General features: G+C 34.5%; 3 protein-coding genes and 1 long non-coding RNA gene across 7 annotated transcripts; 2 read left to right on the top strand and 2 right to left on the bottom strand.

Moving 5' to 3' along the window:
* Positions 1–134: 134 nt before the first annotated feature.
* On the top strand, positions 135–911 carry LOC143462012 (uncharacterized). The gene is made up of 2 exons (XR_013118114.1): positions 135–490; positions 570–911. It is a non-coding gene; the product is annotated as an uncharacterized LOC143462012 (long non-coding RNA).
* Positions 912–1,075: 164 nt separating this feature from the next.
* On the bottom strand, positions 1,076–5,212 carry LOC143462006 (uncharacterized). Its single transcript, XM_076959990.1, has 3 exons — positions 3,080–5,212; positions 2,676–2,813; positions 1,076–2,519 (listed from the first exon to the last, which is right to left on the bottom strand). Exons 1-3 carry the CDS (start codon positions 3,273–3,275, stop codon positions 2,326–2,328), a joined length of 528 nt encoding a protein of 175 aa, XP_076816105.1. The 5' UTR covers positions 3,276–5,212; the 3' UTR covers positions 1,076–2,325.
* Positions 5,213–6,681: 1,469 nt separating this feature from the next.
* LOC143462003 (uncharacterized) lies at positions 6,682–9,301 on the top strand. Of its 4 annotated transcripts, none has more exons than XM_076959986.1 (2): positions 6,682–6,711; positions 8,519–9,301. In XM_076959986.1, exon 2 carries the CDS (start codon positions 8,520–8,522, stop codon positions 9,198–9,200), a length of 681 nt encoding a protein of 226 aa, XP_076816101.1. In that variant the 5' UTR covers positions 6,682–6,711; position 8,519; the 3' UTR covers positions 9,201–9,301. The 4 variants fall into 4 exon arrangements, with proteins under 4 accessions (XP_076816101.1, XP_076816099.1, XP_076816098.1 ...); XM_076959984.1 differs by lacking the exon at positions 6,682–6,711 and adding an exon at positions 6,754–6,771; XM_076959983.1 differs by lacking the exon at positions 6,682–6,711 and adding an exon at positions 6,842–6,941.
* Positions 9,302–9,370: 69 nt separating this feature from the next.
* Positions 9,371–12,630, bottom strand: LOC143462007 (putative RNA-binding protein EIF1AD). Its single transcript, XM_076959991.1, has 4 exons — positions 12,057–12,630; positions 11,572–11,680; positions 10,169–10,277; positions 9,371–9,928 (listed from the first exon to the last, which is right to left on the bottom strand). Exons 1-4 carry the CDS (start codon positions 12,141–12,143, stop codon positions 9,715–9,717), a joined length of 519 nt encoding a protein of 172 aa, XP_076816106.1. The 5' UTR covers positions 12,144–12,630; the 3' UTR covers positions 9,371–9,714.
* Between the last annotated feature and the right edge of the window lie 570 nt (positions 12,631–13,200).

The raw sequence follows: 13,200 nt of genomic DNA, 5'->3' as shown, positions 1-13,200 counted from the left end.
CACTTTTCTCTTTTTACATATGACCTAATTACTTGAATGACCTAATCTGACAGATTGCCGGTTGGCGGGTTGGCGGGTTGGCGGTGGCGGTGGCGGTAAGAGTCCTGAGGTGGCACCACTATACTACTAGCTCTTTCTACTAGGAAAATTGATACAATATGGTTGTGCTTGTTTTCGTTTGAAAAGTTCATGTCACAGGTATTGTGAATCACTTTGGTTATATTTTTGTTGCAACTCTGTTTCAGCCATCCGAACATCCAACACGGCAAGTAACATTGAATTCGTCCGGTAGAAAGGTCACGTCCAGTAGATGGTATCCAGGCTATCCGCTTTCAGGTACATCCAAGACACGTGTCATGATCCAAGTGGGATTGTTAACTGGAAGTCCGAGTGGAGTATTCAATCACGAACCATCATACGCTAGCGGGATTCCCTTTTGCCAATACAATTTAAACTAAATTTTTTTTTGAAAATTGCGAACAATTTGAAGGTATTTCCTCGTTACTTTTGTATCTAGTAAAGCCGCTATATTTTCAAATAATATGAAGTCACACGTATTATTTTCATAGCCAGGTTTTCGGTGCCGCAAGTTTTTGTTGTTGTGTCACCCCGAGAATATCCGAAATCTTCATCGTTTCACGCAAATAGTCGAAACAAGTAAAACAAAAATAGAAACAGTGTACGGAGTTTTTAATTTTAAAAGTTGGGATTAATTACAACAGAGGAAGATATACAAGACATAATTAGTCTTCTGCAAAAGTTTAAATCGTTTGCTATAAGAGTAAATTTTTGCGTTAATCTAATTCCAATTCCATTATGTGGTTTCTTTCGCCTCCCGTAACAATCCTAATGACACTGTTGTTTAGTACAAAAGGTGATCAATAAATCTTAGACTTCCCTTTTTTCCCTTATGTTTTGGTTGTGATGGTAGCAATTGGGGTTGCTAAAAATGATTTTTTGACCCTCTTAATAGTTTAAGTGATCTTTCGGATGACGGGATTAGTATACGCTGTATAGCCAGTTATTGCTACAAGATTAGCCCTAACTAGCACACTCTTGGCATCAAACATATACGGGATCTTTGTGAACATTTTATTTGTAGTTGTTTAAACGGTGAAAACCATGTAACGTCGCCCATTATTGTTTCTAAAATTTTCATTTTATTTTGATGACATTCTCCCTGTGTTAAATGGTGATTCATTAACCGCCACAATTAGTGGCGTTCACTTGACTGATAACAAATGGCAATATATTAACTTTGTCATTACATACAAAATATCGCCAGAATAAATTGTAGGAACTTTTTTAACGGATAAAACAAACATTTTACGAATTGCACTATTTCTCTAAACTCCAAAATAACACAACATTAATGCTATAGAAAAAACAAACAGTCAATCAATTAAACGTCACAAAATGAGGGAAACTTTACAAGTTTAGCGTAATTGGGGAGACAAAGTACAAGGCAATTCAAAATGCAGAAATTTGAATGTACGTCATCGAACTGTTTTTTCAAGGCTGTTTCTATTTTTGTAATTTCATTCCAAAAATTATCAGGCAGTTTCACTGAAATGTTTAATTTTTAAACATAAACTAAGTTAAGCAAAAAGTGTCAAGACTCGGTATTGGTATCTAGCAAGCAAAATTAATCTGCCAATAAATTTAAGATAAAAACATGAAAATTCCAGGAAAAAATGATGCTTACAACTCAAAGCAAGCACAAAAATTAAGAAATCAACTGCTAATTATCATGTGAGAAGTTATCTATATCTCTGGTTGTATAATGTACATAGATATGAATGAGTGCAGACAATAAAAAATATTGTTTTACAGCATTCCCATTAATCACGTGTTTTGGTTACATTACTCAAGTCACTAAAAGCTAAAATAAAAGTTTAACTGCAGCTTTGTAGATCAAGGTACAACTTAGTCACATTAAATGTTAATAATAATCGTTGTAAAAGAAGCAAAATTTTTAAAATGGAGACATATCATAAAAAATAGGTGCTTGCAACTTTAAACATATTGGGTTTAGTGTTTTAAACATTTTGGTGCAAATCAGGATACCCTTGGTAACACAAAAAATAAAAACAGTAATAAAAGCAACACATGTATACCGATTAATATGTTTGAGTTGATCGAAGCTTGCGCAAAGATAAGCTCTATTACTGGGGCTCTAGCAATGATTCTCATCACCAAGTATAAGTAATGCATATGAAGTACATTACAAAATCGCACACCATTACTCGAACAGATTTATAAATTCCTACAAAAATACTTTGACTTCACCAACACAACTAATGGCACAGCAAGGTATAATTTGAATCATTTCAACACACTTGTGTTTTTCAAATCATCATTTTGATTCAACGGTGACTCCACTATCTTGGACAATGTATCATGCTGCAATAGTGCTAGCAGTTCAACCTTATTTACAGCATGATGTTCAGGATAAAGTTTTCTATGAATATCTTTCGGGAATGATTCTTCTGTAGATCCAATATAATCTATGTTCTCCTCTGTATAGAAAAATAGAAAAAAACCTATGCTGAAGCAAAGATCATTGATTTCTACTTATGATCTAAATACATAACAGTATATATGCAGACCATTTCACTTAAGAAGATTGCTTGATATTGACAAAATTAATAACATTAAACACAAAATTAACCTACCTGACCAAGTACTATCAGATATTGTGCTATCCAAGACATTTTCAAAAAAAATTTCTTTTCGCAATTGTAGTGACTTGATCATTCCATTTGCTGAAAGTTTTGATTGACTTGTGTGTTGCATTGCAAGCAATTTGCCTTCTACATTGTTCAAAAAGTTTATATTTACCGTTTTTGATCAATTCATTCATGAAAGTATTGTTGTATAAATATACTAAACATGTGTAAGAACAATAAAGCTTTTTAAAGAAAAATTCTATAGTTTAGAAGAAAAAGCATAAGACATATGTATCCAATATAAAATGATATCTTCAAAAATAATTAATGCTTGTTACTTATAGTTATTGCTAAACCAATAATCTAACTGACATATATTTTCAAATTTACATTATCAAGTTTGAACCTACCCAAACGATGTAAATAAGCATCAGCCCTTTCTTCACGTGGTGGTAATGGTGCAGAGATTACTATATTTTCATTCACTGCTGAATGATTGCCATTGCCAGCTAAAAATGAATCGGCAAAACCCAGTTCATTGTTATTAGTTAGCTCACTACTCTCCACATGGCCATTACTTCTACAGCTTCCATTCCATGGATCCATGGGGTTACCACGTATTGCGTATAAAATTTTAATATAACCTGCAGGCTAAATCTTCAAAAATATGTATTAGGCCAAGCTTATATTACTGAAAAATTGAAGGCCTGCTCCCTACTGGAAAGTGTGACTGATGTGGATCTACTAATCTGTAAGTGCGAAACAGCCTTTATGCTATATATTTGCAATATAACATGTCTATATATTATGTGTATGTCATGCAATTTTTAATATTAGCTTTATTGGTGTACTTATTCAGCAACAGTAAACTTTTCTACAAAAAGTATGCTTATTTATAGTAAAAAATTAATATTTTTAGTTTAAACAGCGTGATATAACCCAGACTGGAAAGTTATCTGTTTTTGGGTGAGAAATCCCGCGCACAACAAGATGAAACAGTAACCATTATATGTGAAATTAATTTTATTCCCTTGGATGCTTGGTAAACATCCAATCTAGGATATTATAACCTATGTTATATTTCGAAAATTTTATCCACGTAATTGAAAGCCATAATTACAGTAGTACTAAATTAAAATTTAAACATATGTCAAGTTTAAAAATGTTTTAAAGTTTGTCAACCAAGATTACTATAAAGCCCAAATTTCTTGAAAATAAATATGCATGATCTAGGATTTTAGCTGTACTGGTCTAGGATATCAGCCTATATGTTTTACCAGATTACTATTATTGTCATATTGCTTGGTTAAATGACCAAAAACAGTTAACACATAAATTAACTAGTTACACTGAATTGTTGCAAGAATGACAACAACTGAAATGAGCTACATATTTTATTCAAGGCTGTCACTATTTTACCGGAAAAGATCATGTTTAAAGATATTTTTTCATGGTTTCTTGTTAACTTAACTTAAATATTCTAGCATAGTAAACTAAACCTAACCTAAATCGACCTTCTAATCTAAATTTAACTTCAACTTAACCCTAAACAGCTTAAACCGACTTTTTGCATACCAATGACCGACACAAGAGATAGATTGTACCACAGGTAGCGCAACACGCTAACAAACACTGGGGTCTAACAACAAAAATGAAAAGGTGGGATGTATGTAGCGGCCGTTGGGTGTTTTGTTTGTTTTGTCGCTGGCTGGCGCCCTCGCGGTGCTCCCAGCACATGTTTATTTAAGCACTGTTAGTTCGTTTTACTGCCTCTTTCGTTTTTGCACTGCCTGCGCGCAGGACATCAGTTCGATTAAAGACTTGAAGTAAGAAGGACGTGCTTGTTTTTCCTTTAATATATGAGCGAAGTAGACAGAGAACAGCGATAGCAACCTTCTGTGACAAGGAGTCAACAACGCAGCATCGTGACAGCAACGCAACAACCTACAGGCGCTACATGTCAACTAACGAAATAATTTACTTGGATTTGATCCCCGTAGATGACACATTTTCTTGTTTATCACACCTTGTCATTTGTATACTGTAATTTGTGCATACAGTAACTTTATACTCTCAAGAATTACAATTGTAAGGTCCGCAATGTGTCAATACTTAATAAAGTATGAAGTTCTTTGCAGTTTTTGTAATGCTTGCAACAATTTGGTGTAATAAAGCAATTTCAACTCTCCCCAAGTGATAAATTAATTAAATCAAATACTCTGTTGACGTCATGCGTACGTACATACGTCATGGAACTTATATAAACCTAGAGCTTACGGCTTTGGCTATGCCATAGTGGAAAAGGTGGCACCTGCGTACACGAGGTTTATAAACATGCAAGCCAAACGTTTTTTATCTTAAACCTGGTTTATAATAAATAAATAAAGAAAACCTGGTTGTTTGAACGTCAATTTATAAAAAATAAACCAAAAGTTGAGCCTTCAGTACACACCATCACATCAAGATTTGCATCTTTGCACGTGCGATTTCTCCTCAAAACCTGCCGTACTTTCTGGTCAAGACGCTATCCAGGTCTAGTTACCTAGCTCTAGCTATCACTTAGACCTACTATTCTACATCAATTCTGTAATTGATTTGTTTCACCATCTTGATTAAAGAAGTGTAAGCTGAAGGGAGTTCCCAAAACTTTCCCAAAATAAAGTATAGATTCATAGAAAAAAACATAAAAGTACTTCAATAAAAAATCAAATTACTGTACCGTATTTAGTTCATTGTAACATTGTAAGCAGCCAATGTTTGTAAGCCACCTGTAATTGTTAGATGTACAGGAACATAATTTATGTTTCTGGAATATTGTATATGTAACAATTTGTAACTCTACATACTATATAAATACTATATGTAACTCACTGTTCTCTACGAATACGACAGATACACAGATATATCACAGATATACAAAAGAAAAAGGGAGAAAACTATTTTTGTCAATAGATTGCGGTCAACCTAAAAAGTGCTTGATAAAACTTCGGTTTGATAAAAAGAACGAAAGCCGTAAAAATAATGTTACAAAAATTTTATAAACCACTACTTACAATCGAAAAAATATGGTAAGCTAGGACGGAGATTTTTCTACATAATCACTACCCAACAAACTCAAGAGAACGCTAATGCAACCATTTCCCAATAATTAATCAAATAGTATAATCTTAAAGTTTCCTTTTCCAGGCTATAAAGTAACGTCCGGTGCTTTTTAGCAAGCTTGTGAGAGCATCTGCAGGTGAACATTCTTTGCAGTGATTTATAATTGTGGACGACGCCATGTAATTTAAGGGTTCTGGGTTGTGCATGGAAATGGTTTGCGTATGAAGATACGGTTTTTACTACGAAAGACGCGGTAAAGTCAAATGTTGTGAAAGCGTGAAATCATGGTAGGCTATACCATGTGTATGCTAACAGATAAAGGAAATCCTGGAAGATTTAAAACTGTGTTAGGGGATTGCCCGTACTGGCTGCTACTTCAAAGTTAATCCTTGGACCAGTAGGACTGTACGTCTTTGCCCGACGTGTAAGATAAGACTAATCAAAAAAGATTAATAACTAATAGGCTAACAAACTAAGTATAAAATTAACGAACAGGTACCAATTTAAATATTTTAAAAAATAATTAAGTACGCCGTCTTGCAAAATAAGTACCCTGAGTCACCAAAATGGTAGCCTACTTAAGTCGGCCTACTTACTGTACAACTAAAAGCTCAAATAATGCAGCTCTGGTCTTTGCACGACTTCAACTCGGCAATAGGCCAAATTCCTCATCGCCTCAGCCCTAGTTACTGAATTATTCATTGCACACACTCCAAATGATACAGACATTTATTTTTATTTTTTTTGTACCTGTATTCTCCAAATTTGGGATCTAGTGTACAAGTGCACAATCACAGGATGCCATTGTATGCTAAACCCTAGCTTCTCAAGCTGTAACATAATCTGGTTGTGCGCTTGTATAGGATACCCCAAATTTGGAATTGATGCAACTGGACCAACATACCATTATCCATTAGATACCAATCCATAAGTCAGCTTGGTATGTAGACTACTGGTACTTGTGAAACATGCTTGTGCACTGCTGGGATGTGTGAACTATGTGCGTTTGAAAAGTTTGTCGTTATGAAATTATATTATACCTTATACCAATATATTGTACGCATAGCTAGGCAACCGTTCTTTTTAAAATAACGTCGCTGACATTCCTGCTCCTACCTGAGAAAAAGAGCGCCCTCTTTTTGTGCTCTCGCTATTTTTGGCAATTCAAAGGTATAGGCCTATAGCACATTTGTATGCTGTGATATTCTAGAGATATTCTAAACCTTTTTTCTATTTTGTGCTTTCATAGTGTGTTTTTGCAAAACAAAAGCGATGAGCAGATAGCCCTAAAACAGGAATTTGCTCACACTCCTAATTTGAAAAAATAGTGTCGTTCACGTTCCAAAAAATAAAGAGCACACTCGTGTCCATCTCTGAATGTATGCTGTGTGCACTAGCCAACGTGTGCAACAGTATCATAGTGTCTTATCGCACAGCTGTTCTTCGGTACGTTGTCTGCATGTTATAGTATGTGTGCTATAGGCAGAATTACCATTCTATTTCAAGGAATTCTTATTTTTCAGTTGTATGCTCAGTTTGTCTTAAAGTATTTTTCATGAATTTGGTCACTTTGAGTGAGGAGTGAAAAGTTACTAAGATGCTTTTAAACTTAGCATATTTGGTTGCATAAGTGTTACATTGGATGGCATAAATAAATCGAGATCTTTCACCAGGTTATGAAACAATGCGTTCTGTCATATAAATAACAATGAGAGTGATTGTTTATATCAATCAATGACATAGTCTCCAAGTATTACCTGTACTTTTCGCACAGTGCCCTACTATAGCTTCGGGTTGTAGTCAAGTAAACCCTCGTCTTGAAGCTACATAGTTAGTGGTGAATAATATTAATGATTGGGGCTTTATTTTGACTCCATAAATTAATATTTAAAAATCTCTCTTTATTGTTAATTTACTTTTTCTACTTGCTGGGAAAGTAACTACTTTTCTTGATGCTAAGCAGGACCCTTGCAAGCTGTAAAGATTTGTGAATGGTAAACTACAGCGTCATCGCACGGTAGTGTGATTGTTCTTTGGTTTAGACCAGGGGTGTCAAACTCAATCGCACCAGGGGCCGAAACGCTGCGGGCGTAAGGATAAAACTTGATTGAACGTTTCGTGACACGAAACATGAGTTGGAACAGGCAGCAAAACAACACCAAATTTTTGATGTTTTTGACTTGGCTATTTTTGATTATTCTTCTCTTACATCACTGTTTCATTTTTCTCCTTGCAAAAGCATTAAAGAATTAACAAACAATGAAGAAAAAAGCAGCCCAGATTACAAGCGTTAGAATAAATCGATTTATTTTGTTGTATGGTGGGGCAACTGCTGTATTTTGCGATTTGTTATAATCTTGTTTCTTGCTTGAAAAAAGTAAGTTATACTGTACAATGATCTCGCAGGCCGGAAATAGTTCAATGTATAAAATAACATTGCAGGCCAAGTTTTAATGTAAAGCGGGTCGGGAGGTTTACATTAAAACGTATGGTTTTAGAAATTTGGCGATCATGGATGCAAAACAATGCGTGTGATTTCTTGCATTCGAATAGTAGACTAATGCAAACTGATAAGACTTGTCCAGTAGTGTTTTATTAAAAAATTGGTTGTGCTCAAGAAGAATGATATACATATTATATACATTTCTACCAATTATTTTCTTTCAGATCTGATATATGATGCTAGTAAATTTTATTTGAAAATAAATCAAACAGGAAGCCGTTTATCTTTAATTCCTAATTTGCAGAATGAATGCGTCAGGAGAACACGAAGACATAAATGTTCATTCAATAATTAGTGGGAAATTAAAGGAGTATGAACCAGTACCACAGGCTAAAGAGACATCTGATGAAGCTCATGCCGATTATATCAAAACATACGTTATGGCAGTACCACCAAACTTCAACCTTGAGCAGCTGAATAATGTTAATATCTCCTTGGATGCCATAAATAACATTAAAGTTTCACCTTCCAATAGTGGCCAGAAACAGACTAGTTATGCTATTGACTGCAAACAAAATCTCTTACCACAGCAAAAATCATCATTGCATGTTCTTCGTCAACAAACTGGTTCGTACAGCAAAAATGTGGAAGTATTTGTCCCGTTTGGTTTTATTAAAGTCACGGAGCTGAATACACCAGGAATTCCGGATGCAAATAATTGCATAAAAAGACCTGCCCCACCCTCGATGCCGGGTGGACTTAAACATAGACTTACTCTTTTTGGTTCAAAACCCCCTGAAGCATTGTCACCTAATATGAACCTTAACAATGGCGTGATGGGCACCAATAAAAATATGAAACAGAAGAAAAAGAAGCGCAAATTAAAAAAGCAGGACAGCAACACACCAACAAACGAAGATCTTGTTGTGGACCAACCAACCAAGAAGAAAAAGAAACATAAAAGAACAATTCACCTTCCTGAGTAAATTCTATATTTTATCAAATTTGCTAACGGTTTAAAATCAGAAAATTGTGACATGATACTAAAGTTATTGTTTTCGATCTATTAAATCAAATCAGTGATAAAGTGTTGTATTTGTTGGCCTTGTTCAAATTTTTATTTCAGCAAAGTAATGAATATGCAAAAAACACAACCTTCTTACTTAGTGACTACCGTCAGTTTATTGATTTGGTCAACGTACGACAAGGATATTTATGAATCACGAACACATAAAACCACCTAAGATAAATTGATTTAGTAATGAAAGAATCGGTACAACACCTCTACTTTGTTCGGTAAAACAGATTATCGTTAAAATTAAACCTAAACAAGACCTTGCACCAAATGCAACTGGCAGTGAATATCTGATTGGTCATTTCAATCATTGATTCTACTGCACTCAGTATTGTCCATATGCATATATAATTGAAAGACATGATAGAGAAGAACCCAAATGGTTCCACCACACAGTGTGGAACGAGTGTCCAACAACACGAAACTCATTCATCATCGCTTGATGTTTCTTCATCAGTTTCTGATAAGCTAATCTCTGGAGGTCTATTTGTATTGGGTGGAATGTCAGAAAAATCATCTTCCTCACTGTCTTCTCCAATACTATCCATGTCATTGTCGGCTGATGGAGATGTGGAGAATTGAGCTTCTTGATAAGTATTCATTGTTGAAGTCTTTAAAGTTTTGTCAAATTCCTGCGGCCTTTAACGAAAGTTCATCATCGGTTGATATACAGTAACACAGATTGTTAAATACTTACAAACACAAAAAAGATTATTATTTTCACACTATTTTCAGACCAGCTGTGATTGATCACAAAAGAGATCACCTAAAGCTCAGAATAGCTGGATTAAGCTGAAGCAATTGCAGAAATAATATGCAAAAATTGATACCACCGTAGGAACAGAACTAAATTTAATTATTGAATAGATGATTACTAACCACATATTTTCTTTCTTGATGGCTTTTATATGTTGAGGATATAATATTCGAACAATTTCACCCTTCACTTTATCTCCTTCATGGATAGCTTCAGTGACCACATAATCACCTAAAATACCATAAATAATAATATAGCAGCGTCTATTTCACTGGCTGATGGTTACCAAATTTGAAAAAAGCTACTTCGGTAAACAGCTAGCTGGTTACGCAATTGGTATTTTCTTACTTGAACGGTAATGGTGGTCGATGAAATAAAAACTTATTTTACTGGTTACCGTTTACCGAAGTAGAAAAATATGGTAAACGGGAATTACACTAGTCAGCCAATCGAAATGTATGCTAATTTTCAACCTAAAACGACGTACTAATTTTCCAAAGTGTAAATTGATCTAAAACTAATCCCTTCTGACCCAAACTCTCACATGTCATAATCAAAATACAAAGCTAGTCTGCGAATTGAAATAAAGAATATTTTTCAACTTAAAATCATATTTTTTTACAAAATCTAAAATAATTTGAAAGTAATCCCCTCCGACTCTCACTTCTCATGGCTAAATTAGATTAAAAATGAATCTGGACAAAGAAATGAAGTCAAACATTATTAAGATTCAAACCCGAGACGTCCAGCATACGAGCCCCAATGCTAACCATTGCGCCACAGTGTTTCTTTCAACCTTTCGTCTAAAACGAGAGTGATTAACCCATCAGTGAAAATCTGCCAGTCATCGTATTATGATTTGGCATCTTCGGTAAACAGATGCCAGTGAAATAGTCAGTTTGAAATACTGTTTCGTTCAACTAATTGTCCATTATGGATATACCAACTGACACGCAAGCTAAACAATTTTAATTAGTATTGCTGGTATTATTACTACTGGCCAGTGATATGTACTTTTGAAACATCAATATTACAATTTTACAAATGTACAGTATATAGGCCTACTTAAAACAAAGGTGTTAAAAGTGGTTAACTCGGTCCTTTTACAAAACTCATTTACTCTGTTCCGAGTTCAGCAAAATTGATACTACCCCAGCCTCTCAAATTCAAATAACGTTACCCAGCTAATTGCCTTTTGAATATCTTATGAATTATGATACACAGCATAAGTAGCACTTTGTTGCTCAAGATATTTAACAGGATTCGGTATTTCTTGGTTTAGGACTTTTTACATCAGTTTTAAGAATTGTTATTTACTGCAAAGTAAGTTGGAATCAAAAACAAGTTTTCAATAACTTTTCGATAAAGTTACAGCACTTAAAAGTGGTTATGGTCGAAAAAGGTTCAACCCTGGTCAGGTTTTTTCCTTCATGGGTTTAGATTCAGTTTTCCAAAAGATTCGCTCAAACCAATTAAAAGGTTTGAGTTAAGGGACGCTTAAAATTGACGAATGCATTTTACCTACCTCGTTTAATCCAGATATTTTTTCTGAATTTCGTTGGAAGACTTGCTAGAAATGCTTCACCAGATGGAGTTACTACTTGATGGAGATTACATCCAGCTGTACCAAGAACCTGTAACATACAAATTATTGCTATATATGACATACATAATTGGATCAAAATAACTTGCTTCAGTATGAGTTTGACTTCTGAGTTATAATGCATCAGGACATTATCATAGGAATTAACCTTTAATTTGAAATGAATAATATAACGTTCTATATGTAATGTACCGAAGCTAATAATATAGCAGCATGAAGACTATGCCATCCTAAAAAAGCAACGTTCCAATGAAAGAATAAAACATGTATTACAAAAATTTGTTTTAAATCTGTTACCGATTAACTTTAAACATCAATAAATTTGGTTGCATTTTTTTCCATAGTATTAGGTCTAATTCCATTGGCTTTATTGTAAACTTGGTTTTATAGTGTTTACCCACATATACCTTAACAATAGTTTGCTGTGGTTCAGGTAAATCAAAGTTTTCAAGCATTTCTCGAACAACATGCTTGCGTTTTGTAGCTGCTGACATTTCTGCAACAAATCTTTCAAGATGTATCAAATTCTTTTTGGTACTGTATAACAGTTTTTCTCAGTTTTAGAACAGAACTCGTAGTGGTCTCTGATGATCACAGCACAGCCTTCAGGCTCGCTCTGACCAAAAATTTCAGACTACTTGCTTATGCAGCCATAATGATGAAGGGAATGATTCTTAGAAGAAGATAAATTCAAGTGACATTGCAGATAATTCCGTGGAAAAGATGTTACAAAACATTTTTAATAAAAAATTTTATGAAAACAAAACTAACAAGCTACATAGTAAATGTCATATCAAATTAAAATACATGTATCAGATGTGTGTTATTAATTATATAATCAACATAACAAGGACTCTACAGCAGTTTCAACATAAAACATGACGTACAGACATTTCATTTATAGTTTCTAAATACTGCTTTTATTGCTAGAAAAACTGAAATTCCCGGTCTAGTGCAGAAGCGCACAACCACAGGATGTCTTTGCATAGTATACCACATGCTGCGGTTACTTAAGTTGTGACGTCATCTGGTAGTGCATTTCAGCAGTAGACCCAATAGGCTATTTCTTTATTTTTACGAATTTTATTTCTGAGAACTACGACAAGTGTTTACAAAAACCCGATGCATTGTTGTTTTTATTGCACTCTTTACACATTTTTCTGAGCCACGTTGCAATTTTTCTACTTCTTCAGTTCTTCCAACGCTTCACGTCAGCCAAAATTACAATGGTCAAATGCAATCGATGATCGCAATGATGTCAGCTAGGAGCTAGACTACTGCCCGCTAAGTGGCGGAAAATAACCCACGTTCAGTCAATCGTTTGCAAAAGAAGTGTTGGAATGTCTGTGGTTTATTTATGTGTCTGTTATACAATTTATGTCTATTCGTGTTAAATACACAAAGTATGCCAAAGCCTTGCATTATGTCACGCAACGACAACTTTGGTTAACAAAAAGATTAGAAATATATGTTCTATTCAATACGATCTTCTGTGGCCGGTCCGTGAACATAGTATTTTGAATTTTTACCGGTCGCTCGCTCACGCTCCAA

The sequence above is a fragment of the Clavelina lepadiformis genome, chromosome 6 (assembly GCF_947623445.1).
Source record: "Clavelina lepadiformis chromosome 6, kaClaLepa1.1, whole genome shotgun sequence".
NCBI lineage: Eukaryota > Metazoa > Chordata > Ascidiacea > Aplousobranchia > Clavelinidae > Clavelina > Clavelina lepadiformis.
This window is presented reverse-complemented; position numbering and strand designations above follow the sequence as displayed.